Here is a 27,985-nt window from a genome sequence, read left to right on the forward strand (position 1 = left end):
GACAAGGGGCTGAAGACATCAGGAGCGTGGAAGACAGGCTGGCAAGTTGGGGTCATGGGCTCCAACCTGAATTGCGTCACTGCACTGCTGCGACGTAAGTCCATCGCTCACCCCCCATTCTGTCCTCTCCTTGCACCGGGAAGCCCCCAGGGATGCAAATACCACGTGCCCTGCAGGAGCAAGCTTGCTGTTAGGGTGTAGAAGGTCTGACATCTTCCTCACATGCATCATTGCAAGAGTCTCCGCTTAATGTTTCTGCCGTTCCGCTGCTCTCTGCCCTCTGTCCCCTGTGAAGCCCAGTTCCTGCTTCCCAGAGGAAGGGAGGCGTGGAGAATGAACAGAGCAGGTGGAATGGGGGCTGGTGGGAGGCTGCTGAGAGCTCTGAGGTCTCTGACCTTGGGGGTGGCTGGCAGAGGGGGAACCAGGGCAGAGGGGGAACCAGAACAGAGTGGCAGGTGGAGGGATCCAGGTCACACCCCTCAGTTAGCAGAGGTCATGGAGCCGGGAGGAAGGGGCCTGAGGAGCATCGGCAGGCTGGGCTCCACCACCCGCCAGTCTCACTGCCTTGTTCTCTCCAGCCTGGCAGCCTCCCGCACAGCCCTGGGCCAGAGGGACCCACTTTGCAGGCGTGGGGAGGTGATGGCTGTGTCTGGGTGGGCACCGAGTCTGGCCGGCTCCATCGCTCTGGCTCTCTGGGCAATACATCCCTTCTCACCTCAGCCCTCCCGCAGTGCCTCCCTCTCCCCTTCACGCTGCCCTCAGTCAGGTGGCTTTGGACACACCCAGGTTGTTTTGTATCACAAGTGAGGGAATAACATGAATGGGGGCCTTCTGTGTGCCAGAGTTTAACATGCTTTCTCCCCAGTCCTTATAACCAACCCTCGGAGGGACGTACTACTTACAGAAGAGGAAACTGAGGCTCAGAGAGAGGAGGGGACCTGGCCAGAACAGAACTGTGGGCTGGAAACCAGTCAGTGTGACTCCAAAGCCGGTACTCTTTCTGTGTATTCTTTGCTGTGACTTACCTTGGTCACAGCAGCCAGAGACCTCCAGTTGCAGACCAAGAGTTGGGGATCAAGATAGGGAGACACCAGACCTGAGGCAAAATTAAAATGATGATTATTATTACTACTAATACTATTATTATTATTAACACTCTCATGGTATCTAACAACGTCTCAGGTGGTTCACACATATTAATTCATTTCATGCCCACAACAACCCTGCGCTACCGTCCCCATTTCACAGATGAAGGAAGTAAAGCACAGCAAGGTTATGAACCTCGCCCAAAGTCACACAGCTACTTAAGAGTTAGAGTTGGGATTTGGAACCCAAGTGGTCTAACTCCAGGGACCCCGTCGTCCTCATCACCATGTCATACTGCCTCTCAGTTGAAGCAGAGGGGAATCCTTAGTTGACCCCTGGAGCTTGGATACAGGACTCCCACAAGAATGGGTGTCCACAGGAGTAGGGCTGTAATGATTAGAAGGAAAGATCCAGGCCATTGTGTCACTCAAGTCAAGAGGAGAGAGGGAGCAGTGAGGGCCAGGGGGTCCCGGAGGGCTTCCTGGAAGAGAGGAACAGGCTGGGCTGGGAAGGAGCAAGGCGGGGGCTGCTAACACATGGGGCACATTGGCTCTGAGCTTCTGGGCCGATTCGCCTGCCCCACACTCTCTTTAGGGGCATCTGGGGGTGGGGGCCAAGGGCTGGTATGGACGCCAATTCTGCTTCCCCCCCTGGGGTACCATTTGTGCACATTGCTTCTCCCGGACGAGTGTGTGGCGTGGCTCCCCCGCCAAGGTTCTCTGAGATGAGTCCTCACCCACGACTGCTTCAGTTAATGTAGCAGCACCGCTTACAGCCCTGATGTAATAACCTCCTCCCTCAACAGAAGAAACATTAACTCTCTCCCTGAACTGCTTGGTGGCTCAGGATCTCAGGGACACATCCCAGATACCTGTGGGATATGCTGGGATGCAGAAGGCCCAAGCTCCCACCTCACCTGGGACAGCCTGACCCTGCAGGACCTTGAGGGCTTGCAGGCCTGAAACGCCTCACCAGACCCTGCCCTGCCCCGTGCCCAGCTCCAAGTGCCCTGCCCGGGGCCCTGCACACAGGGCCGCAGAAGGCTGCTGCAGAAGACAGTGGCACCTGTGTACCCCATTGAAAAGGTTCTGAGCCAGGTAGCTGGGCCAGAAGCTTGGGGAGATGAAAGTTAAAGGAGAGATCAGCCGGGTGGGCACTGCACAGCTTCCCTGCCCAGAGGTCTCCTCCCACCAAACAGAACTTCGAGAAGAGGATCAGGATGGGGAGTCTGTGCACTCAGGCGCCTGCTGGGAAGCCCTGACCTGACAGGGGGCGGGAAGTCAGACAGGCTAGGTGTCTACCTCCTCTTCCACCCCCACTCTCATCCTCTGGAGACTTGGTCACCGGGGCAGGCAGGGCAGCCAAGGAGAGAGGCCTGGCATTCCCTGGGCCTGGGATGACATGAGGGTCTCTGCCTGAGAGGGAGCACTTCATGCCCCATCCACTCTTTGCTCAGATTTATGGACGGTGGAGTCTGAGAGGAGGGGAGCAGCAGGCAGGGCACCCTCCCTCTGACTCAGCCTGCCCCACCCCTCCCCAGGAAAACCACATCTGAGGAAGCGAAGAACCAGAGTTCCAAGGCAGTCACATCTGTGCCCTCGGAGCCCAGCAAAGCCCCCATCTGGGGGGACACGGTCAAAGTGGAGATCCAAGCTGAGGATGTGGGGCATGAAGGTGAGGCGGTGAGGGGGCAGGTGGGGCTTAGGAGGGGTGCAGGGCAGAACCAGCCTCCCTCTCAATCAGCTGGAAGCCACCTGCACGTCTCCTTGGGCTCAGTTAAAAGCACTTTAAAGGAAAAAAATCATAATGCTGTCACGCCTCATCTCCCCAGCCTGCTCGAAAAATGAGTTGTTCCACATAAATGAATTTTCCAGACAATGAAAGCTTATCTATTTTACGACCATTGTTATTATTTTCATGGTTGTTATTACCACCATCTCCCACTGAAATGGCACATTATAGCTTCCTGGCACATCCCCATGCATTGCTCATTGGATCACCCCTCCCAAGAGGAGCAATGCTGCTCCCATTGCTTAGATGAGAACACTGAGGTTCAGGGAACTTATATCACAGCCTCAACTCAAGTAATCAGTAAGTGGGGGAACCTAGGATCAGCATCCCATGCTCTCAGAATATCTCCTGAGGTCTAGCTGCTTCCCTAGAATGGCTTCATATCCTGCTTAGTCCTCCCCGGGCACTGCCCACTGTCAGACAGTAGTGTGTCTGTGCTTCCAAAGTCGGGGGTTGCTGTCATAGAAACTGCTTAATAGTTCTCACTCCTCCACCCCCAGAAGGCTTTCCAGTCCCTGTGTTTTGGCAAATTCTGACACTGCAGGCAATTTAAGGTACCAGTGTACACACGTATGTGTGCACACTTGTGTTTTCCACACTGGGGGCCCACCTGATTTCCACTCTCAAGTAAGAACTCAAGCCGGGCACACAGGGATATTGGCTGGCTGATGACAGGACAGCTGTGGGTACCGGCATCAGGCACTGTCAGCATAGACTCGCAGGTGCCCGTGATGTCTCTGGTTGTATCTAGTCAGAAGAGCCTCAGGCTCCCGTCTTGCAAGTGACACACCTCAGATGACATGCTTTACCTCTGCCCTTGAAAATCTTGCCAGGGACTTAGAGCTCCCTGTCTACCTCACAAAGAGCAGAAAGCCAGCTGTTAAAGACGGTGGAAAGGAGGGAGAAAAGGGGTGAAGAGGAGCATCAGTAAAAGGAGAAGAAGCTAGTTCTAGGTCAAGCCCAAGGATTTTCTTCTGCCTGTAAAGGGATAGGTGGAGCTGTCGAGAAAATGTGGAAAAGGAGGAGAAATTGACCTAGGATCTCATGCAAATGCTCGTGTGTGCCTGTGTGTGAATGCCTGCATGCTGGTTCATGTGCATGTGTGAACATTGTGTGAGTGTGTGAGTATGTGCTTGTGACTATGCCTACAGGCATGCATGTCTGTGTGTCTTGTATGTGTGTGTGCATTCACATGTCTGGCTTTAACAATGTGTTATGTGTGTACCTAGATTTACCTGGGAGCTGATGTGTACCTGTTGGTACCTAAGTGTGTGTAGTTTGTGTGTGTGTATACATCTATGTGGCTGACAGGAAGTTAGGGGTTGTGGTGAGTGGACCAGGGCTGTGATCCTGTCCTGGGCTCTACACATCTGGGGTGATTACAGGAAAGGGCGTGATGAGTCAGTGGCCTTGGGGCCCATCTGTGTAGCAGAGAGGGAAGCAGGACTCACTGCAGGAAGGACAGGAGAGTGGGGAGGCCTCATGGGCAAGCAGAGAATATTGGCAGGAGGCTCTTTGCAGATTGAAGTAGCTGGATGCTTGTTAGAACCTGGTTGGAACCGGTTGCTGTGGTGATATCTGCGGTGGAGGGTGGGGGAGATGGGGTCCAGACCAAGAGGTGGGGGAAAAGCAGGAGGTAGCTCGAGGATGTGTTAATGAAAAGCAAAGGGGAGCTGCAGACGCTGTGTCAGGGCTAAAGCAGGCTGGCAGCAGAAATGGCTTGTTGGCCGCACAAAGGGAGCTGTAGGAGGTGAGAGGGGCACAGTGCCCAGAGGAGAAACTGATGAAGCGTGTTTGTAGCATGGAGACAGGAACAGGGAGGAATGGCTGTCCATTCCCTCCAATTACAGCTCATCTGTGTGGCTGCCCACACAGAGCTGCAGAGACTGGGGGGCAGGGGGAAAAATGCAGGGCACTCACCCCTTGTTCGGCCTCAGCAAATTCCAACTGTATTTGGGGACTCAGGACCCATGCATAGTGGCCATGAGAGGCTTCAGCCTCTACAGCTACTGTTGTAGCTTTGGCTAGGAGCACTGGAATCCCCCAGCTGAGTTTTTTCAATCTGCTCAGGGCTGGGTAAGCGTATGGAGCATTACAGATGGTTAATGAGCAGGAAAATGGTGACAGCTAGGAGGAGCATTTGCTTAGAATTTTATAGGTTGGAAATCATATTCCCCTCCCTACAGCAATTATTAGGAGAGGGACAGAGTTTTTCTTCTTTAAAGTATTAACATTTTGCAGAGCAGGAACATGAAGCTCAGAGAGGTTAAATGACTGGCTACAGGTCACAAAGCAAGTTGGTGTGTTAGTACTCGAAACCAGGTCTGCTGACTTCACACCTCTTGCCTTACTCTGCCTTTTTTTTTTTTTTAATATATCACTTACTTTGCTCATATTTCTATTTTATTTTATTTTATTATTTTTTGGCCACGCGGCGTATAGATCTTATTTCCCCGACGAGGGATCAAACCTGCGCCCCCTGCAGTGGAAGTGCAGAGTCTTAACCACTGGACCACCAGGGAAGCCCCTTACTCTAGTTTCTTCAAGACAGCCTCAAGTCCTTTTGGTGACCATTTTCCCCTTTCCTTTGAACATGAATCCCATATGGCCTGCCCTTGAGGGACTTTGGCAAGTGTCTTTCCCTCTCTGTGCATCCCGGGTAGCTGTGGGGAGGAAGAAGAAAGGAAGAGTAATCAGCAAAGCTGTCAACTTCCTCCTCCACCCCCTCATCCAAATGACCCACCCAGCTCCAAGTGACCCAGCAGCAGAGTGGCAGCTGTCCCTGGTGCTGAAACGTCCTTGTCTCAAGAAGTGAGGCAGAGGGCAAGGAGCTACCCAAGAGTTTCCCTCGGGTACGCCCATCCACCCTGCTCCTCCCTTTCCCATTCTTCTATAGATCTGTCTTTTATCTCCCTCCCTCCTCCATCCACCTCTTCATTCCCTCCTTCCCCATCTCCTGTTCTTCCTTATATCATAGACTTCCAGAGTGGGAAGATGACTCCAAGGTCACTAAATCCAGCCTCTCACATCAGCCATTTGCTAGCTGTGTGATGTTGATCAAGTTATATAACCTCTCTGAGCTCCAGTGTCCACATTTAGAAAACAGAAATGGTGATTCCTACTTGAGGGACTCCGGGAATTTGTTGGAATAATGGCTCAGGCGTGCCCTTCCCCATGCCTGGCAATCAGTAAGTGCTCTCTAAGTAGGACCACCATGATTATTTCCAGGTCGTTGGTATTTTCCTCAGGGTTCATCCCGAAGTTCATGCACTTGATGGCAAAACGTAGTCTCTTTGGAAGGAGTTTCCTAAGTGGTGCATCATTCTTAGTGTTTAGACCAGTTTTTATTTACTTGGAGTAAACTTTTATTGATATTTGCATTGAAAGATTCCTTGAGCAAATCACTTTTCCTTACTGAGCCTCAGTTTCCCCCTCTACAGCATATGGGAGATAAGCCCTCCCCTTCCTGCCTGAGGAGTTAGCAAGAGTGTCTGTGACCAGAGGAAGGGGGCCTTATTCCTGGGAAGGGGTCCTATTCCTGCTTATGTGTGTGTCTCTGTGTCTGCACATGTGTCTGTTGCTAAGGGGACTGGGGTCAGTTCTGTGTGTGTTCATCTCTGGGCTGGGAGTTTCTGGAACAGGAGAGAATTACATCTTTCAGTCCTAACAGCACCTAGCAAGGAGCCTTGCCCTGTGCAGGGGCTCAAACAGTGCTTGTGAAGTTGTGTGCATCTGTGTGTTCCACACATGTGCATGCATGTTGGTTCTTCAGTGTGGGCCCTGCTCCCTTGTTCACCTCTCATTGTCTCACCTCACTGGGAGGGACAGAGGTCAGCTAAGCCCTGCCATGACCCTGTGTTCATCTTTTCTCTCTCCAGATGTGATCCTCAAGGTGGTGGACAATAAAAAGAAAGAGGAGCTGTTGTCCTAGCAAATCCCCATCAAGTACTTGCGTGTCTTCCACCCCTACCACTTTGAGCTGGTGAAAGTGAGTCGGATCCCTGGGCTCTGAGCCCATCTAGGCCTGGGACAAGTAGGGGGAGAGCGGGTGGGAACCACCTTGATGTCCCTAGCTATTCCTTCAGAGCAACCCTGGGCATCCCATGCCCACCTGGAAGTATGACAATTCTTGGCCCATGTGGGGCTCAGGAAAAATAGCTACTGGAAGATAGACAGGAATGATTTCCATAAGAATTTGGAATTCTTCAAGTTCATCTCCATAAAACAGCCCAATAAGCATAGAACATCTACCACATTACATGAATACACCAAGTAAAGCTGTATTCTCATTTCATACATGTTTAAAGAGTGGAAATGTACCTAAAAATCAAAGACATACAGTGTTTACAGAGCACCTACTAAGTTCCAGGTTCTGGGCTGGATACCACACACACCAACTCTAATCCTCAACGTGAATCACATTTTGCATACATAGAACTGGGACCCAGAGAGCAGAATCCTCTCATCCTGGGTTACAAAGCAAGTGAACAGCAGAGTCACGTGTGAGCCTAGGTCACATTTCTCCCAAGCCAGTTCTTTCTGTGCTGTCTCCTCACACTGCATTGACAGGAAGAAGGCCCAGGAGAGTTGGAGTGTGTGGGAAATAAAGTGTTCCCTGGAATGCACCCCTCTAGTGGGCAATAGGGCATGAGCCTGGAGTGGGGAGCTTCAGGGCCCCTTAGTCCATGGCCTAAACCTCCCAGGCCAGCCCTCCTGCCCAACCCCTCTCCCCAGTGCTGATTGATAGAAGGGAGAATTCACTCTTTCATTGCTCAAGTACTTTATTAAGCACCTACTGTGTGCCAGGCACTGGCAAGAGATGGGCAGAAGCATCACTTTTCCCTCTCTCCATGTGCATTCCAGACCACTATGGTTGTTTAGAGTAAAGAACAATGTGAAGTTAGCCTGGGTTCCTAAGCCAGGTCTGCCGCTTGCTAACTGTATATCCAAAAACCCCAGGCCTCAATTCCTCATCAGCAAAATTGAGATAATATCCCTCTTAGCATGGCCATTTGGAGGGTCAAGTGCAATGATGGGCGTAAAGCACCTAGCAAGGGACCTGGCACATAGTAAGTGCTCAGTTCAGATTAGTTCCCCTCCTCCCTCCCTCCCCCAGGCCCTGGCACTGACTTTCTTTCCAAGCAACTCTTCAACCATGGCCCCAGGGGTCTTTTCCTTCCCTAGACTCTAAGGAGAACCCCAAGCCCAGGGCCTCAGGATGAGGAAGCAAAGACCCAGAGAGGTTAGTGACTCACCTGGCAGACTCAGCACTTCAGCTGTAATTCTGGGAGCATCATCCAGACTTCTTGGCTCTCTGTGCACTTACAACCCAGACCTTGTTATCACATCTTTACAAAGAGAGCAGGCAGGCAGTGATCGTTGTGAGGGTGATGAAATATTCAAATAGAAAAGGGAAGATTTATTATATTGATCTCCTTGGAAGGGCTCGCAGGGACCATGAACTTTAATTATCAGCTTGGAGCCCCAGTGGAGCAATGCCAAGTGATTGTCTGTAGAGGGCTGGATTTATGGCCAAGGTCTGGCCCTTAGTCACTCTCCTCCTTGTGTGTCTTCTTCCCCCACCCTGTCCCCAGCCCACTGAGTCTGGGAAAGCCGATGAAGCCACCGCCAAGACCCAACTTTATGCAACAGTCGTTCGGAAGGGCAGCTTCATCCCCCACTACATGGGCCACAACCACACAGCTCTGGAGGTGCTGGGACCGGGACCCTCAGGGGTGGGATGGGGTGGGAAGGGGCCAACCTTTGAGCAGGCCCCAGGCTCTGCCCTTGGCCACCTCTGGCTGGTCTGATGGTGTGGGACAGGGGTGTCTGGGGAAGAAATCAAGAAAGAAAAAAGCAACTGGGTTCTTCAAAAATAACCTAAAGTAGTTGGTATAGAACCTGCCCTGGGATGGCAGGGATGATGGAGATAAAGATGATGATGATGTTGCCTAATCTTTTCCAGCACTTTCCAGGCATATGACCCTGCCCTAACCTTGCCTTCCCTTGCTGTGCTCTTCACACACCCTGCAGGGAGTGCCATAGGGAGGACAGGAGGCTCCTAAAGTCTATGTCTCCCTGACTCTCATGTGGGGAAGTAAAGCACCCCTACCTTGGCCCACATTTTCTGGTGTTTTCTCTCTTATTCGCTCCCTTCTGGAGTAGTGACTCCTGACCTAGGATCTACATCCCCTAAATGAAAATTTTAGGGGCCTCTCCACTCTTTCTTGAGTCCTGTTTCTGTTTGGCTGGTCTTCCAATTAGGTCTTCATTCATTCATTCAACGACTATTTTTGGAGCCTCTTCCATTAACCAGGCCGGGGCTGGGCCCAGCTTAAGCCTAGCTTCCATACATGCTCTCCACCCCCCATTACCTTCTATCCCTAGGTCTTTCAGTAGCCCCAGGAGGACTGGAGATGCTCCAGGAAGATGTGGTCCTGGGACCTAGCCTCTCTCCTTTTCCCTCAGCCTTCACACTGCCCAGGATGACAGATTCAAATCCAGTCATGACCTGAGTATGATCAGGGTGGGAGCCAAGGGGGCTTAAGCTCTGGGCTTCCCCTGCCCTAGTGGGGCTGATCTGATCTGCCCCATATCACTGTAAGCCCGGCAGGACACTAGCCCCATTTCACAGCTGGGGACACTGAGACCCAAGGAGAGTCTGGTATAGGAGCCCAGAGCTCCTGACCCACATCTCTGCTTCCCCTCAGCCATCCTTGGATGCCAGCATTTGTCAGACCTGCAGGCACCCTCTGCTCCCATCTCCCCCTGCCTTTTGATCATGGTCTTTCCTGAGGACAGCCAGCAGCCTTCTCCCTCTCTCTCTCTGTCTCTGTCTCTGTCTCTGTCTCTGTCTCTCTCTGTGTCTCTCTGTCTGTCTGTCTCTCTGTCTCTGTCTCTCTGTCTCTCTCTCTCACACACACACACAGAACAAGGAAGAGTGACAACAGCTTGGCCTTGCTGACCCAGGCCATGCCTCACAGAGAGGGGACCACACCTCTGAGATCCAGGCTGAACATTGGCCTGCAGGGCTCCTCCCTGTGGATCTGCCTCAACCCCACCCCAGCCCTCTGACTTGTCCCACAGAGTCTGGGCCCCTTTGCCCTCCAACACCCTGCCCACTCCCCTGCCCCAGCACAGATATCCTCCTTGTCTGCTCCTGATGGCAGACCAGGGAGCACATTGGAAGAAGAAATTGCTTGGGCAGCTGTCTCATTCACATCTGACCATTCATCACAGAACAGTTGTAAATTAGCACCCCACACACACACCTCAGACCCACCTCTCAGCCCTTATGCCTGTTGGAGTCCCTGTGAGCAATAGAGAGTCTAACAGGTTCCAGTGAAATCCCTCAGGCCCAGACCTCATCCCCATCCAAAGTCTGAAATGCCAACATCAGAGATTCAGTCCTTTGAATTTGGTAAAGGGATTCAGTCTCCAGAGGCCCCAGTGAGACCTGAAAAGTTCTCATCATTATTTCAAGCCCTTATCAGCCCACACCTGTGTGGAGTGAGCTGACAACCAGCTGAGATGGGTCCTGGCAGAGGGGCTTAGGAGAGGGTGCTAAGGGAGTAGGGGGAGGAGAAAAAGGAAAAGATCCAGAACAAGCCCCTACTCCCAGCCTCTCTCCTCCCATTGAAGGCAGAGCTAGAAGGACCAGGGAAGGTATGGTCCAACCTGGCAGGGACCTCTTCCCATCCTGAGGTGTTCCTGAGACATGGCCCCTTAGCCAAGTCCAGATTCCCTTCCTCTTCCTGCTTTTCTTCCCATCAGCACCGTGTAATCAGTATCACCACCCATCCTCCAAGACCAGCTCAACCCCAGCGCCTCCTTGAGGCCACTGCCTGTTTCCTGTTCCTCACCCTCCCAGGACCCTTGTTCTCTCTTTCTCACACTCATAAGCACAGTCAACCTCTCTCGTGCCTGTTCTCCCCTTTTCTCCTTCATTAAGGTCACTCATTTATCCCACAAGCACATATTGAGCTACTCTCTGTCAGATACTTTTGCTAAAAGCTGGGTATACAGCAGTGAATAAGATAGATATGGTCCCTGCCCCTGCAAAGCCAGGGTTCTAGTCAAATGGACAGAAAATAAACAAGAAAGAAATCAGAATAACACAAGTGATGCTGATGCTATGAAGAGGCAATCCAGGGGCTGAGAGAGTGGGGGTGGGCTTCCTTAGTAAAAGTGGTCACGCAAGGCCTCTCCGAGGTGGTGATATTTAAGCTCTAAAAGAAGAGAAGGAGCCAGCCACTGAGTTGGTGGGGGTGGAGGTGGGGAGTCTAGGCAGAGGTATCAGCACAAGCAAAGGCCCTGAAGCAGAAACAAGTGGGGCACGCTGGAGGGGTGAGACAAAAGAGGTTGGGAGGCTGCAGGAGATGTGGGCTGAGCAGCAGACAGGCCAACCCGTACAGGCCTTGGCTATCATGGTTAGAATTATGGAATCCATTCTAAGGGCAGTGGGGTTCAGGCAGGGGGATAAGATGATCCAGTTCATTTTTAAGAAGGCAGCTTTTGTCACCGGGTACCAGATTGCCTGGGAAAGGGAATGGGTTGGGTGCAGGAGTAGAAGCAGAGGCCAATGAGGGGTCAGAGAAGTAAAAGGAACCACAGCTGGGGGGTGGGGTTTGGGGTGAGGGCTGAAGGGGGAGTGGGAGCCCATTAGCGGACAGAGGTGAGGACCAGGAGCCAGATCAGGAGCCGCCGGGATGGCAGTGGAGGTATGTGGGGACAGATTCGGTGTCTTCTCCTGCTGCCTTCCCAATGTCTGGCCCAGGGCCTAAAGGAGGGCAGCATTGAACCTCTGTTCAAGAACCGAGACAGGAGCAGGCGGGAGCATGTGCAGAGACGTGGATGCAGGGATGGTCTCATTGTTGGGGAGAAAGATGGTGGGCTGGCCATGTCCCCGAGAGGGCCCAAGGCCACCCAGGGCTCACCTGCCTCCTCTCTTACCCAGGTCGTTCTCTGGGGGTCAACGAGCCCGTGGTCAACAGCCCCGGCCCCATGGTAGTCATTGCCCTGGTGGTTCCCAGCTACGAGGAGTTTCAGGGAGTGGGGCCCAGGCGGGGTTGGGAAGGGAGGGAGGGGTGGGGGATAGAGGAGGGGGGAGGCTAGAAACCTGCCCTCCCCATAAGGCCCAACAAACCTCCCCACTGGGGCTGAGGTCCCAGGAAGCTGCCACAGCCCTGGAAAGGGGCAGCTCAGACCCTTCACAAGAGCAGGCTTGGAGTGGGGGGAGCCAGCACGTAGAGGAGAAGGGTCCTCAGCCCCTCCAAAAGTGTCCCCCCATCTATACCCACCACATCCACAGCTCCTCTCCCACTCTAGTTCAGGGACAGGCACCATCAAGTGGCTATCCCCAGAGGAGGCAGCCTAAGGGTCTTCTCAATTTCATGACCTTTAGCCCTGCCTAGGAGTCCCCTTCCTCACCCTCCTGGAGGTCTCCCTGGCACAAACCCTGGCTCATCCCCCCTCCTCCCCAGGCCTCTTTTGGGTCTGATGGATTCACAGTCCACAGGAGGGGACTCAGTCAAGGCCACAGTGAGTCATGGGGAAGGGAACCTGGGAGCTACAGCCCATCTCCTGACCAAGGCTTTCTCAAGGCTTGGACCAGCGATCGGAAGGACCAATGTCCACCACCTGTCAGGGTGTCCAGACCTGAACTACATGGGCGATTTCATCTTCTCCTCTCTCACGTCAATCCAGAGCACACGTGGGAGTCCTTGGCTGCCTGGCTGGGCAGAGCCAACAGTGCTGGACACCCATAGCACTCCTGTGCTGACCCCTGTCTCTTTGCCTTCCCAGAGTCAATCAGGTAAACTGGGACCCGGCATCCCTGGGGCTTCCCATCACCCCACTCTCCTTCCCTATCCCATCTGTGATGAACTTTGATGTTCCTCGGGTCAGCCGGGATGGGTGCCCTCAGGAATGGCTCTTTCCCTCATTTGCCCTCTCTCTGGCTTATACCTCTAGTAACTCACCAACGTGTGCATTCGTTCGTTCACTCACTCAGTCAGCCGTTCACTTAACGATTAAGAGTTTACTGAATCCCAACCCAGGGCCATGCCTGTCTGTGCTGTGGAGAAGCTGCCCTCAGGGAGCCCTTGGTTTGATGAAGACAGGAGTCACACATGTGAAAAGGTTAAATATCAACACAAGATAATGTATAATTAATAACAAACCAGGAGGGACTGTCAGAGCTATAAAAATCAGAGGAGAGAAGACAAATATTGTATGATTCCACTTACATTCAGTACCTAGAACGGGCAAATTCATAGAGACAGAAAGTAGAATTGTGGTTGCCAGAGACTGGGGGAGGAGAGAATGGGGAGTTATTATTATTTAATGGGTACATAGTTTCTGTCTGGGATGATGAAAAAGTTCTGGAAATAGATGGTGGTGATGGTTATACAATATTGTGAATGTACTTAATGCCACTGAACTCTACACTTAAAAATGGTTAAAATGATAAATTTTATGTTATGCCTATTTACCACAATAAAAAAAATTTTTTTTTTTAACCGGAGGTGAGAGGAATGTAAAGCCTGAACAGGTGTCCCGACATAGGACTCCTGAGTTTTAAATAGGGGAATGTTGGTGCAGGGCGATTGAGAACAAGAGCACAGGTGTGGAGCTGGGGATGCACGGACATGATACACATCAGGGTTAGAGAGGAGGGTGGTGGGTTTGAGTACGTCGGGGAGGGGTGTGCAGATTGTGGCTGGGTCCAGGGCCTTGGCCTCATCAATCTCTTCCTATAGTCTACACTTCAGTGGGACCTTGCCCCACACGACGGTCCCAACATTCGTAGGGGCCTTGAAGAAGAGAGCTTGGGAAGTCCTTCCTGTTGTCTGCCAACCAGAGTTCATGTCTGGCGTGGCAAATACAGAATGAGGTACCCCTTCGGAGCCCCAGCCTTCATTTAAAGGCAAAGACATTTGAAGAAGGCTTAGACACGAACAAGAGTGATGGTGATGAGGAGGGGTGGGACAAAGGGGGACTCGGGGGACAGAGACTTCAAACCCAAACCAATCCTCAACCTGATTTCCCCAGAGTCATCTCACACGTGGCCTTGCATTTGCCCAGAAAATTATGAACCAATCAGCAGGCAGTCCCGAGGGGCAGGAAGCGCTGGCTGCTTTAATGAGTGAGCCCCCTCCCTACCCCGGGGCCTCTCTTGCTGCCTTTGCTGCCTAACTAGTCTGGGTGAGGGAGGTGTCCCCAGTGCCTCTTGCATGTGTGGAACTCGAGGCCAGGGGTCCAGCGATGGCAGGATGCTTGCTGAAAGTCACCCGGCACCATGGCAGTTGGGCCAGGTTGAGAACTCACTGGCAGCCGGCAGAGGTGCCCAGGTGCCAGCAGTGAGAGGACAGGGGCAGGCTTCTGTGGCCCAGGTGGGGAGATGGGGGGAGTGGGCAGAGCCCTACCTGGAAGGGGCACCAGTCAGCAGCTCACACAGACCCCTGCCCTGTCCCCTCTCCAAGCATCAGTCCCCTCATCTCAGCTGAGCGGGTGGCGGTTGGACTGGGTTATTTCTAGGACCTGTCTCTCTGACATCTTGGGATGCTGTGATGTCCCACCAGTTGCCCATCATGACAAATCACTCTGGGCAGGAATTTGAGGGCCTAGCAGACCTGGGTTTGACCCATCTTCTGTGACTTACTGGCTGTGTGACCTTTGGCAAGCTTCTTAATTTCTCCAATTCCTGATTCCTACCTTATTAGGCTATTAGGAGAACTTACTGGGATAACCTGTGCAAAATGTCCAAGTCCAAGGTGGAAGCTAAACGGATTCAGACACTTTCAGAGCTGCCCCTCCCCTAGTGCCAATGCCCCTTCTGAGGCCAGCCTCACCATTGCTCTTGTTACATTTGGCTACAAGTAATATAAACCCCAACTCACATGGACTTAAACTCTAAGGATATTTACTGTGACACATTGGGAGGGGTCCCCATGAAGATGCTGCCAGAATTGGTTGATGCCTGGGCTCAGCAGCATCTGCAAGGACTCAGGATCTTTCCAACACCCCTGGATTGCCATTTTCAGCTGGCTAGGAGCTCAGCGGGCAAAATGTTCCTAGCACCGCCCCCCCAGCAGACATGACCAAGACCAGTGGAAGAGAGAGCTTCCCCTTCCGACAAATGTGTGTGTTTTTTAAAAAAATAACTGTATGTATTTATTTATTTTTGGCTGCGTTGGGTCTTTGTTGCTTCGTGCGGGCTTTCTCTACTTGCGGTGAGCGGGGGCTACTCTTCGTTGCGGTACGCGAGCTTCTCATTACGGTGGCTTCTCTTGTTGCAGAGCACGGGCTCTAGGCGCGTGGGCTTCAGTAGTTGTGGCCTGCGAGCTCTAGAGCGCAGGCTCAGTAGTTGTGGCACACGGGCTTCGTTGATCTGCGGCATGTGGGATCTTCCGGGACCAGGGCTCTAACCCGTGTCCCCTGCATTGGCAGGAGCATTCTTAACCACTGCACCACCAGGGAAGTCCCACACATGGTTTTTATGAGGAGCTGCAAACCTCCCCTCCAGCTGCCCTTCAGCAGACTCCCTCCTCTCATTATTTTTGCCAGAATTTGATCACATGCACTTGTTGACCTGGCCCAGCCTGTGGGACCCAACATAGGGTGGGACTTGGGAGTCACTCCTGCCCTGCACCCTGTACTCTTGAGGGGGGCCATTGCCCAACAGGTGGCTCCTGTTGGCCTGGCCTGCTACAGAGCTGATAGAGCTCCTGGCTGATGAAACACAAGCAGTGGTGAAAAAAGCTGTCTGTGCCCACTCTCATCTCCTTGCTCAGCCCCCACAGCAGTCTGTACCCAAGCTCTCATGGGCTCCTGTCCATCCCATAGACCTCGCTGGCATCTTCTCTTGCCCGGACCATTGCAGCAGCCTCCACTAGGAGACTCCCATCCCATCCATCCTGTGACAAGTGGTCAGGGTGACCCCCTGCCCAGGATTAGGTCCTACCCCTGCACTCCTTGTCCCTACCATGGACAGGACAAAGCCCTGAGCTTTGTACTCTGAGTCTGGAATGCCCTTCCACCTTCTTACCTACTGCACGATCCCTAAGGTCCTCCCCTCCCCAGGTTGGAAGTCATAGCTTTCCCCTCAGACATTCAGCTTCCACATCCCACGACTTGCTTAGGCCTCTGCATGGATCATAGGGATGTGTGTGTGTGTGTCTTTGTGTGTGTGTGTGTGTGTCCTATCCTCTTGCAAGACGATGAGCTCCAGAGAGGAGCAGGGTCTGGCTCTAGCTCTCCCATATGCCCTGCTGAACCCCAGAGGCCACTAGCATGGGGAAGCTGCCAATCAGCATTTGCTGAGTTCAGTTAAATTGAACTTGCACCTTCATAGCAAAACATCCACTGCCTCCTTCCACCCTCAAAACAGCCTTTCAAAGCATGGAGCATAAGATGTTTTCTCACCGGACAATGACAAAACCAGATCCCAGAGAGGGGAAAGGACTTGCTGAAGGTCACACAGCAAGGTTGAGGCAAACCTGGGCCCAGAGCCTAGGTGTCCTAGCCACCCAGCATCAGCTGCCCCAGCAGCTACTCTTCCCAGGATGGCCACCACTACATCTGGGCAGAGCAGGCAACAGCAGGTGTGGGTGTGGGTGTAGGTGTGGGTGGGCCCTGGGGAAATGGGAGGAGGGACCATAGGCCCATGTAATGAAGGCTTTGTCCCCAGAGAAGGCAGGTCTGCCTCAGTGGCTGGGGGTTAATGGCTTTGCTGAAGATCACAGCTGAAGGTTAATCACATTCCTTATTGCACAGCCTGCCAGAGTCTTTCCCATAAGCATCTGTGGGGAATGGCTTCCCCACTCGTAGTGTTCCCCCCACCACACATGCCACCAGCACCTTCGCCAGCTCCCTGGCATCAGACTCTGAAGGTGGTTTAACCTTGATTCCTTGCCCCACCCCATACACACATGAGAGAGGCTGACCCTCCTTCCCCAATTCTAGGTCTCAAGGGCTCTTTCCTCAGGGACTTATCTGGGAAACCATTCAGGAAAGGAGCTGTCCTTCCTGGGCAGGCAGACACTGTTTCTTGCTTTGTAGACTCCATTTAGACACATTAATAGGCCCTAGAGAGGACAGCTAACATCCATTAAACACCCCTCTTCCTGGGTGGGAGCAAGGGATGGGGCGGAGGGGGCTGTCACAGGTCCTCCTTGAGTGCCCTAGTGTCTGGCAGATGGTCCAGGCTGTGTGGATGCCCCTTGGGGATTCAGGAGAATGGGGTGGCTCTGGGAAAAGCCTGGTTTAGGGATAAATCCTGAACAGCCATTCCCAGGCACCACAGAACCCAGAGAAGCTTCTCTGGCCTGGCCTGGTGGCCAAGTGGCTGTCCCTGAGCTGCCACTAGAACCTGCTCTCAAGACCACTCCCATCACCCCAGTCACTGTCCCTGTATTCAGGGCCCCCTAGCCTCAGAGTGACTGCAGCTCATCTCCCCAGGGGCAGGGGCAGACACAGCTGGGCCACAGGCTGGGCCTGGGAGAACAGGAGCAGACACATTAGTGTGACAGGCATCAGGGCCCTGCCACGGCGGGGGGAGTGGACCCACAATGATATTTCGCGATCCTGCATCAATAACTCCTAGGGCTGGCTGTGCCTTTGTGCTGACCTTTTCAAGTGATGACTGATTCCCGCAGGGGAGCGGGAGGTGGGAGTGGCTGCCACTGTTGCTGACAGCCCCTGGCTGGGGGCAGAGGCAAGGCAGCCACTTGGAGAGTCTGTGCCAATGGCCCCCAGCCTCTGCCTGTGTTGGGACCATGCAGGTCTGCCTGCTGGGTGTCACAGGCTGATGCCCCCAAGTCCCATTCCTCACTCACTACCTTCTGGCCTTTGCAGATGCCAGACCTCCTTCCCCTGGAGTCCTTCCTCATGTTAGGTGTCCACACATGCCAGGCTTGATGCCACCTCCACATTTTTGCTTAGGCTGTTTTCCCACCCAGAATAACATCCTCCCTCCCTTCAGTCTGCCAGATCTTCCCTCAGAGGCTTCCTCTGGTCCTGTTTCTTCCAAGATGGCTTTTCTGATCACCCACGGGAGTGTCTCAGATAGTCCCTTGTTTAGGGGCTGTAGTTATGTTGTCTTATTTTGTTGTTTAAATATTACCCACATGTGTGCTCCAGCTGCTGGCTTAGCATGCCATCGAGTCCCCCAAATCCCCTATTGAAGACCTGCCGTGGCTCCTGCGAGGGGCTGGGAAACCCGTGCAGGGAAGAGAAGGGCTGGTGACAAGGGCAGAGGTCTCGTCTAATTTGGCATCTATGACACCACCAGCCATGGGTGGGAACACTGGTGCAACTCTTTAGGAAAACAGTTTACCCAGGATGAATCAAGTACCTTAAAATATGCATGTCCTTTAACTCAGCAATTCTATTTTGGGTACTTGAACTAAGGAAATAATCTGAGATACAGAGCTATGTATCAAAGAACATTCAATGCAGTGTTATTGAACAAATGGGAAGGGAGAAACCAGGACACTTGGACATGACAGAATATCCTGCAGCTACTAAAGCTGAGTAATTAGTGTTACTTGGGACTCTGGATATGCTTAGGTTTTAATGGTAAATGAAAAAGGCAGGATGTTAGGATGACAGTTATATACAAAATAGGCATAGGGAAAAAACTAGAAAGAAACACACAATCTTATGAACCATTGTCTTTAGTGTAAGAATTTAGGTGGGTATTTTTTTTTCATCTTTCTACTTTTCTTTTTTTCCCAAAGTTTCTTCATTTAGTGTGTATTTATTGCTTTTATAATCGGGACAAACATCTGTGACATATATAGACATGCACACAACCAAATATCTGGACATCCTTTGATTTGGGAGAAGCTGTGGCCTCACCACCTTCTCCCACCTTCTCCTTTCAGCTGTCCAAGCCTGGGGGACCCCCAGAGCTGCCCCTGTGGAATCAGTCCTTCCTCTTCCAAGGCTGAGATGGAGCCACCAGCTTCTCAGAGGACACAGCCCTGGTGCTGGAGTACTACTCCTCGTCTTCAAGTAAGTGACCCCCGTTGCCATGTCAGGGCTGCCACATACCAGGACATGTGTATGGAAGGGTGTTCAGACCATCCCGCCTCTGCCTCCTGTGGGGGTGGGTGAGGGGTCCTGAGGCAGCCTCCCCATGTGCGCAGACAGGTTGGGGAGCCCCTGGCTGGCTTCCTTGTCCCAATGACAACACTGGGATATGAGCCAGGACACGTGGGCCCTATTCCCACACTAGACCCTCGTATTATTACACCACCACCCCGTCCACAGTGCCTTTCCGGGAGGGGAGGAGCCCTCAGAGCTCACAGGGGGAGCTTTGTGCAGAGACAGGATTCAGAGACCGGCTGATCCACAGTCTTAGTTCCACACCATAAGAGTGAAGCCCCCAAAGGACAGAAGCAAGGGAGAGCTGTATGAACACCCAGAGACACAGAATATGTTTAGAGTTGGTCTTGAACTCAGGAAGCCCTGAAGAGCAGAGGAGGAAGGGGAGATTTTTGCAGGGAAAGGCCAGGAGGCAGGAAACAGGTGGGCGGTGAGGGATGGGAGATTAGATGTCAGGTACCAAAGGATGGGCCCCGTTAGGACCTCAGACACTGGGATCCAAGAAGCTTGGGCTGGGGGCTTTGATGGGAACTCCAGCCCGTCCTACCTCCACAGTGAAAGGCAGTGAACCATGGACCCTCAACAAACCCCTGGGTATCTCCGTGTTGCTGCTAAAGAGCCGTTTGTACCGCAAGATGCTGACAGGGAAGGGCCTGAATGGGCTGAGTGTGGAGAAGCTCCCCATTACCGTGAGTACCCACCACCGTCCCCTAGACAGGGTCCATGGCAGATCCACCTGGTCCCACCCCTCCCCAACCTGCTCCACCTTGCCCCCGCCAACAGAGGCGAATCTGGCTTCTCCAGCAGCTTCCACCAGAACCCGCACCAGGTAATCTGACCACTGTCAGGTGTGAGGAGTACCCACAACACCAAAACTCAGTCTTACTCCTGGGCTTGTGATGAAATTGCCCCCAGACAACTTGCGAGAAGCACAGGGAGGCCCTAGGGGATAGCAGCAAGAGTTCAGACTTTTAACCAGCCAGACCTGGGTTCAAATCCTGACTTGCCCTAGTCCTCACTGTAGATCCTGGGGCAAGTTACTTAACCTCTCTGAACCTTAGAATGCCCATCTCTAAAATAGCAACAACATGCCGTACATTCTTTCTCTGCATAGTGAGAGAGTCTAGAGCCAGACGGTCTGGTTCTACTACTTACCAGCTTACATGACCATGGAAAAATTACTCGGTCTCAGTGACTTAGTTTCCCTGTGTGTAAAATGGGTTCATAGTAATAGTACTTTTCTCATATGGTTGCTATGAGGTTTTTTGGAGGAAATACCTGTAAAGCACTTAGAACAGAATACGTTCTCAATAAGAATCAATGTGTTATTATGATCATTGTCTATTTCTATGCCACCTTTTTCCCTAAAATACTCTGGCCAGCCTGACATAATAGACCTCAACAAATTGGAGCTTCCCCACTCTGCCAGGAGGCAAGTCTGAAGGAGCCAGTCAGGTCCCCTGTGGAGTTGGGAAGGGTAGTATGGGAAGCAGTGAGGGTGAGCAGAGTGGGAGACCAGCTACCGCCTCCCTCCCACTCTCTGGGCACAGCGTCCAGCAGGTACTTCCCCAGGGAATCTGAAACAATGGGCAGAGCAGAGGCAGAAGCTGCCTGCCCTGTCCAGTGTAGCCGACTATTCCCTTCTCCTCCTCCAGGACACCAAGCTGAAAACCATAAATGGTGAGGTCCCCATGGCGGATCTCTCCTTCCAGCTGCTTTCCTCTGAGGTAAGACTGTGGGTCAGGGGAAGCTCAGGGGCCGGCAGCCATGTGCCAGCTCTTGTAGCCTCTCCGTGGGTTCCAACCTCCTTTTCAATCGCTGGCCTTATTCAGGGGCTGGTGCCAGGGGCTTTTAGAAGGATGGGGCTGCTGTTTTGGATGGAAATTTCTGAGGGTGATTTAAGGCTTGAAAAACCTGAGATTAGGAAGAGAGAGTTGAGAACAGAGGGCCACTCAGACCTGGGAGTCAGCCTCTAACTCAGCCCAAGCCAAGCCTGGCTTACTGGGATCAAGATTCTACAAGTGTGAACTGGATATTAGCTTCTGTTGCTGTGTAACAAACTACCACAGACTTAGTAGCTTAAAACAACACCCACTTATGAGCTCACACTTCTGTAGGTAGGCAATGCAACACAGCACGGCTGAAATCAAGATACTGGCAGGGTTCTGTTCCTATCTGGAGGCTCTGGGGAAGAGTGTGCTTCCAGGCTCCCTTAGACTGTCATCAGAATCCAGTTCCCTGCAGTTGGAGGGCTGAGGTCCCTGTTTCCTTGCTGGCCAGGGGCCTCTCTCAGCTCCTGAAGGCCGCCCACATTCCTTCTCACAATGCCTCGACCATCTTTAAGCCAGCAGGCATATCAAATCCCCCTCACACTGCAAAGCTCTCTGACTTTCTCCTCTGTCAGCAGCCAGAGAAAACACTCTGCTTTTAAAGGGGCTCATGTGATTAGGTCAGGTTCACTCTGATAATGTCCCCATCTTAAGGTCAACTGTGTCATGTTAACATAATCACAGGAGTGAAAGCTCATCATATTCACAGGTTTCAGGGATTAAGGTGTGGAATCTTGTAGGCTCAGTTTTGGAATCCTGCCCACCACAGCTGGGTTGCCCCAAGTTGAAAGTCCCCAGGGACTGAGCCCTGCCTGATGGATGGGATCACTTCCTCTATCAGCTATACTTGGGCTCTGAAGTCCAGCTTGGACTCGGGTCATTTGGCTCCAGTGCACCTGACAGGCTGGAATTTTCCCACTTTTCTCTCTGTGGTGCTGAGAGAGGCATGAAACTGGGATGTGGGCAGTTGAGGACCATGACCCTCTGGAAATGCTTACAGGGGCTGATGTCTGGATTAGCCCACTCCTGCTAGCTTCCCATGCCAGGAAAAATAGTCACCAGCTCTGGGGTAACACTTGGCCCTGTGACCTTACCTGTGAAGAATGCAGGGAGTTCCTTGTTGGAGGGTCTGAGAGGTCTATCTGGGAAGGTACCCACCCAAAACTGTCTCCCCGCAAGGCCTCTCGTGAGTGTTTGAAACCTCCCCATTAACACTCCCACTGTGGAATGTTCCACATTGCCCTGTAGAGACTCCTCTAATTCTTGGTGAGAGAGAGTTTGTTAGATACAACTTGACATCCACACCACCACCATCACCACCAAACCAGGTACAGGATGGAGAAGTTACGGAGAGGGGAGGGAACACAGAGGCAACAAAAGACCCCAAGAAAGGGGAAGCAGGGATCCCAGATATCCCAGATTGGAGCTCAACCCTCCATGGCTCTTCTCAGGGTCTAGAGTCTGTCAGTGGCCACTGCCAGCCCCTTTCTCACCTCCCCCTGCCTCCTACACCTTCGCTAGGGCACGTGTGTCCTGAGAACCGAAAGAAGTGTCAAGTGCCGCTGGTCAGGGCACTGGGGGACCCAGGCAGGCAACAGGCAGGTGGGCAGGACACTTCCCCAGTTGCCCAGGGGCTGGGCACAAAGGTCTCAGTGATGAATTATTCACTGGAGCTGGGCTAAGTGCAGAATTAATCCCTTTCCTTCCAGCTGGTGGCTTCACTAAATTATCCCTCCAAGTCATGCGGGAAAATGCTGCCGAATTCATTTAGCTGCTGAGTGTTTTGATCTGGGCCTTGTGATTTTAGCTTCCCCTTCCCCCAGCCCCCTCCCCCTGGAGGCGGGTAAAAAAACCTTTCAGTAGTGGATTTCCGAGAAGAAAGGAAAAGAAAGGAGATCAAGATTGGGTGTGTACCAGGAAAATAGGACTGGAGGAAATTCAAATTCTGCAGCCAAGAATTCACACACACAGTTCTACACATACAGAGTCTCACACAATCACATTTGAATACCCATACACAGACAATCACATATGCAAAGACATGCAACACAAACATACACATCCCTCTGCAAGAGTGCACACATTTATTGCATATATACATGCTCCCACACCCGAGCAAACTGATGCACAGATGTTTTCACACCCGCATTGGCACACACAGAAGAGAAGTCTTTTTGTGGTTAAACTGTTTCTTGGTGAAACTATCTGAGAACTGGCCAATAACTGACTCACTTTGATTCTAGAAGCTTGAAGTCCAATGTGGGGGCCTTAATATGAAAAGCTAAGATGGACTTGGCATAATCTTACAGCCATGGTACCCGCTCATTCGTTCTTTTATCCCACATATATTTGATGAGGACTAGAGTTTTGGCTGCCCTTCTGGAATGCAATGAGGAGAGGAAGAGGCCGGCAGCCGTGGAGCCCGTCTGCTTGAATTTACCCTCAGGCGTGGACATGGCTCTCTGTTAGTGTCTGAGCCCTTTTGTCATCCTCCTCATGTGGAGGTGGGAGAGTGTTGATGAACAGATCAGATGGCACTGCATCTACAGCGTGTCCCCAGCTCCATTCCTCACCATCGGCTTCTCTGTAATACCACAGCTCTTCTCCATGCAATGGCAAATCTTTGCTGAGCACCTGGCTGTGGAGCAGATACTGTCCTGGGTTTAGGAATCTTCCATTGAAAAAGATGAGAAAAAGGCCCTGTCTTCATAAAACTTGCATTCTTAGAGAGCAGGGAGTGTGGACCAGATAAGAGCAAATCAATTCATGAGCAGATATCAGCTCATGATATGAGGCCTGATGAAACTCAAACGAGGTTACACGATAGGGAGTGCTCAGACAGGCTCTTTGGATTTGATGTGCTCTCTGAGTAAGGTTACCAGCCAAGCCGCTGTAACAGAGAAGACCCGGTTCCTTCCATCTTATTGTTTCACCTAAGGTGTTGGCCACCAGTTCATGGTGAGAGGTACCCAGCTTTCATCTCTGCATTCCAGTCCGTGGGAAGGAAGCGCCAGACCTAGGACCAGAACTATCGATTCTTCCACTGTTTAAATCAAACACTGCTCAAAACCCCAAGAGCCACTACCTGAAGCCTGGAGATCTTAGAGTCCTGTGGATATTCCATCTGCAGCGGGGTTTGTGATAATGGGCCTCTCAGGGCCCCTCGTCCACCTGGCTAACAGCATCATCTTGGGGCAACTCCTTGCTCATAGACAGCTGTACTACAGAGAGGAGATGCTTCAGAACAAATGAATATGTCTGTCCTATTTGGGTACCTCCCACTTGAGGACACAGCCTCTTTCCTGAGAGCCTTCATGCCCTGGAGGTTTGGGCACAGGCCATCCTGGTTAACTGACATTTTGGGGAACACAGTTTCCCCACACCCACTGCTCCATATCACCCATTCTCAGAGCTCCAGGAACAAGAACATGTGGTATTTCCAAATAGGCAGAAACCACAGAGATGTCTCTCCACCGCCCACCCGGGACAGAAATCTCCTTGATGCCATCCACCATGGGTGGTCAACCCAGCCTCTCCCCCGACTTTTTTTTTTTTTTTTTTTTTTTTTTTGCGGTACACGGGCCTCTCACTGTTGTGGCCTCTCCCGTTGCGGAGCACAGGCTCCAGACGCGCAGGCTCAGAGGCCATGACTCACAGGCCCAGCCGCTGTGGCGCAGTGGTTGAGAGTCTGCCTGCCGATGCAGGGGACGCGGGTTCGTGCCCCGGTCTGGGAAGATCCCACATGCCACAGAGCTGGAAGCCCCCAGCCTCTCCTCTTGCTCTGCCATGTCAGGGGGCAATTCACTGTCTCTAGAAGCAGTCCATCCCATGGTTCAGTGCCTACAGCTGATAGAAATGCTCACCCCACATTGAGCCCACCCTACCTCCAGGGGCTCTCCCTCTGCCCCAGGCTCCTGACTCTGCCCTCTGGGGCTGCAATGCAACCCCTGCAAGCCTCCTTCCAGCACGCTGGCAGGCAGACTAGCAGTCATAGTCAATGGCAAGAAGGAGTGGTTTCCTGGTTTGGGATATTGTGCCTGAAGCTGGTTCTGCTGGTGATGGGTTGAGCTTTTTCCCTCTGATGGAACTTCTCTGTGGACACCTGCTGCTCAGAGTGTTCTGCCTTAAGCTAGGGTCGTGTGTGTAGATGAGTACATACATGTATAACTACATATAGCTACAAAAAACTAGAAAAACACAGACATCTGTGTATACACAGAAAACTTCCCTTTATTCCCTGTTCAGTGGGAGTTCACCTTGGAGGTCCATTAGCCTCTGAGAACCCATGAGCCTATGACTACTCCATATATACATACATGAATAAACCCTTAGTCTCCTCCATTCACTCTCTGATCTTGGCCTCTTCTCTTTGAAGAGTGTGATCTGGTCCCCCAGGAGTCTATGATTCTCCAGGCTAAGCAGTCTGCCTCTTTTAATGAACTGGTTTCAAGATCCCACAGCATCCTGGGTGCCCTCCAGCTTGCAGACAACCTCTTTGAAGTGAGACAACTGACCAGGTTTCCTAGGCTGACTATGTGGATTAGAGCCTGGTTTGCACACAGTAGGTGCTCAGTGTGTCGACTCCTGCCTCCTTGCCTGGAAATGTGCCTCTCCATGAGGTAGGACAAGTCCATGCTGTCATCTGGGTGTTCAGCAACAGAGGCCCACTTGGGGCTGGGATTTGGGATCCAGGGTCTTGCCCAGGCAGCGTGCCAGGGCACCAGGCAGAGGCAGAGCCTCTCAGATGAGCAGCCCCCTCTCCTTAGCCCACAGACTTGAGAGATGCTGGAGGATTCAAAACCCACTGCTTCTTTGGATTTGGCACAGACAGCGTGCCTTTAAGGAGAGGATGAGGTGGCCCCTGCTATCCCCCACTGAGGGAAGGGGCGGCTCCCACAGCCCCATCTGACCTTCCCCTCCCTGTTCCCCTCAAGGGAGGGTGGGGTGCGGGCAGGTCCTTGATGCCGTGTAAAAGGCTGCCCCGGTGTTTTTATTCAAACCACTCTTTCTGGAGACCAGCCTGGAGTGGGGACAAGTGGCTGTTTAGCAGATGTGGAGTGGAGGGCAGGGGACAGGCAGAAACATGTTGACTTCTGAAGAATTCTTATGGATTTTTGGAAAGCCACACATGTCAGCCCTGGGCTGGTCTTCAGAGAAGCCCCAACACAAGCCGTCCTCCATTTCCTCACCAAGCCCAGCTGCCCAGAAGGCCCAGTGTCCAGGGTGGCACAGCAGCCTCCTCAGCTGCTTCTATCCTCTGGGAGCTTCTGTTCCACGCCCAAGACTCCAGCTCTGAAAACACTACCGTAAGGTTAATGATGAATCCAAAGAAAAATACCCTTTCCCCTCTTTCAACCTCACACCATCCCTGCCTGTCTTCCCTGCCCTACACGCAGGCCCCCAACCTCACCCTGCGACCCCTACCTCCCTGTCCTCCCACTCTCCCAGGCCACATGGCAGGAGACAGAGGAAAAGACCTATCCCTCCCCAGCTCACAGGTACCCTTTTCCCCACCTGCTCAGACTCTAGGCCCAATTCAGAGATCATCACATATGACCCAAGGAAGCTGGGGACAGGTGAGCGAGAGGGGAGAGCCCGTGCTTCTCCGGGGACAGCCTGGCCCTTGGCTCACAGATGCTCAGCGTCGGGTCAGGGCTCACCATCCCACCGTAAGAGGCTCCTGCCTGCTTTTCACAATGCCTGAACCCCTCCCAGCAGTGCTCCATGCTCCCCCAACAGTCTCTTGGTTATGAGACTCCCCCCATGCTCCCCACTTCAGGGAGGGCATTTGACACTCCCTCCAACACACAGGGTTTTACAGACTCTGATTGCTCACTTCTTGTGACAGGGACCTCATTTCCTCTCAGGAAGCCCTCCCCAGCCTCTATCAGCTCCCTTGTAGACCTCTTCCTCCTATCTCTCTCCAGTTGCCTCCCCCAATCCTGCCTTTTCCTTCCTGAGACTGGCTCCAGAGAAGTTAGCGCCCATGTCCAGGTCAGCCCTGTTGCTGTTTGCAAACTAGTTGTGTCATCTCCAGCCTGACCAACTCTCCCTCTGACTGCTCTTTGTCACACTGGGTTTCTGCTTCTCATCCTCCTGGTTGTCTCATCTTGACAACACTCCTCTTAAAGTGTCGCCCCAAACTGTGGAGCTGGATCAATACTGGTGGGTAAAATAGGACTATCATCCTTTCTCTGCAAACACATTCTCCCCTTTGGTGCAGCCAAAGTCTATCATTCGCTTTATTCCTAACCAAGGTTGTGGGGTCCATTTAGAGCCTGGGAGTCCTGTGTGGTATGTGAGCCGCTGTCAGGGGGCACACCTTCACCTTGAACCTCTGCTGCTCTATTTTGAACGCACCTTCTTTGTCTCAGCATATTGTCTGGGCTTGAGATCACTCTGGACCCTGATTTCATCATGCGTCATACATTCACAGCCCCACCTCCACCCCTACTCCAAGCTCCGGGTCATCTGTGCATGTAGTTAGGACACTTTGCTGCAATGTGCACTAAAGAGCGTGCTCCTTGGATCTGGGTTTGAATTCTGGATCTTCCACATGATCTTAGCCACCATGAGTTTTACTTTTCTATCCATAGAAAGGGGTTGTGATCCCTACCAGCCAGAAATGTAGTGAAAATTGAATAAGGGAGCATGTGTAAGTGCCCAGCAAAGGGTCTTGCAGACACTCAGTAAAGGGAGCGCTTACTATCGTTCACCCAAGTTGCTGACAAACATGCTGAACTCATCAGGGATGACGACAGAGCTCCAGGGGGAGGGAAACGACAGAGCCCTGCTAATCCATCACTCGGCGCCCGCCCCTCATGACAGCTGCTCCACCAGATTCACATCCGTAAGGACATCAGGAGGCCTTGTCAAGTGCTGAAGATAAACGTCACCAGCACCACATTTGGTCTCACAGCCATTTTTCAGAGAATGAAGAAATGGAGAAGAGACAGACAATCATCTCTCTAGAGGCCAGAGCCCTGAGCTGGGAGCTATAGAGGAGATAGAGAAAATGAAGACCTGCTTCTTGGCCTGTGAGCTCCCAGGCCAGGGTGGGCAGGAATGGACCCAGAGCCATACTGCAGGCTCATCCTGAATGCCTCACCAACCACCCTGTGTTGCCTTGAGAATGTGAGCCTGTGACTCCCAGCCACAGATGGAGTGGA

The 27,985-nt window shown here is 52.4% G+C and overlaps 1 protein-coding gene across 1 annotated transcript in view; it reads left to right on the top strand.

Annotated features, from left to right (window-relative positions):
• The window catches only part of LOC309802853 (coiled-coil domain-containing protein 33-like), a gene marked incomplete at both ends in the record, with an annotated part of 72,309 nt that overhangs the window by 37,792 nt on the left and 6,532 nt on the right, over positions 1-27,985 (top strand). The window contains 9 exon segments of the mRNA XM_082618740.1: positions 2,627-2,760; positions 6,756-6,805; positions 6,809-6,865; positions 8,472-8,588; positions 11,834-11,840; positions 11,843-11,928; positions 12,682-12,691; positions 19,543-19,676; positions 20,643-20,714. Of these exon segments, the coding sequence (XP_082474866.1) occupies positions 2,627-2,760; positions 6,756-6,805; positions 6,809-6,865; positions 8,472-8,588; positions 11,834-11,840; positions 11,843-11,928; positions 12,682-12,691; positions 19,543-19,676; positions 20,643-20,714 (667 nt within the window).

This window comes from Mesoplodon mirus (genome assembly GCF_964341445.2).
Source record: "Mesoplodon mirus genome assembly, chromosome: 4".
NCBI lineage: Eukaryota > Metazoa > Chordata > Mammalia > Artiodactyla > Ziphiidae > Mesoplodon > Mesoplodon mirus.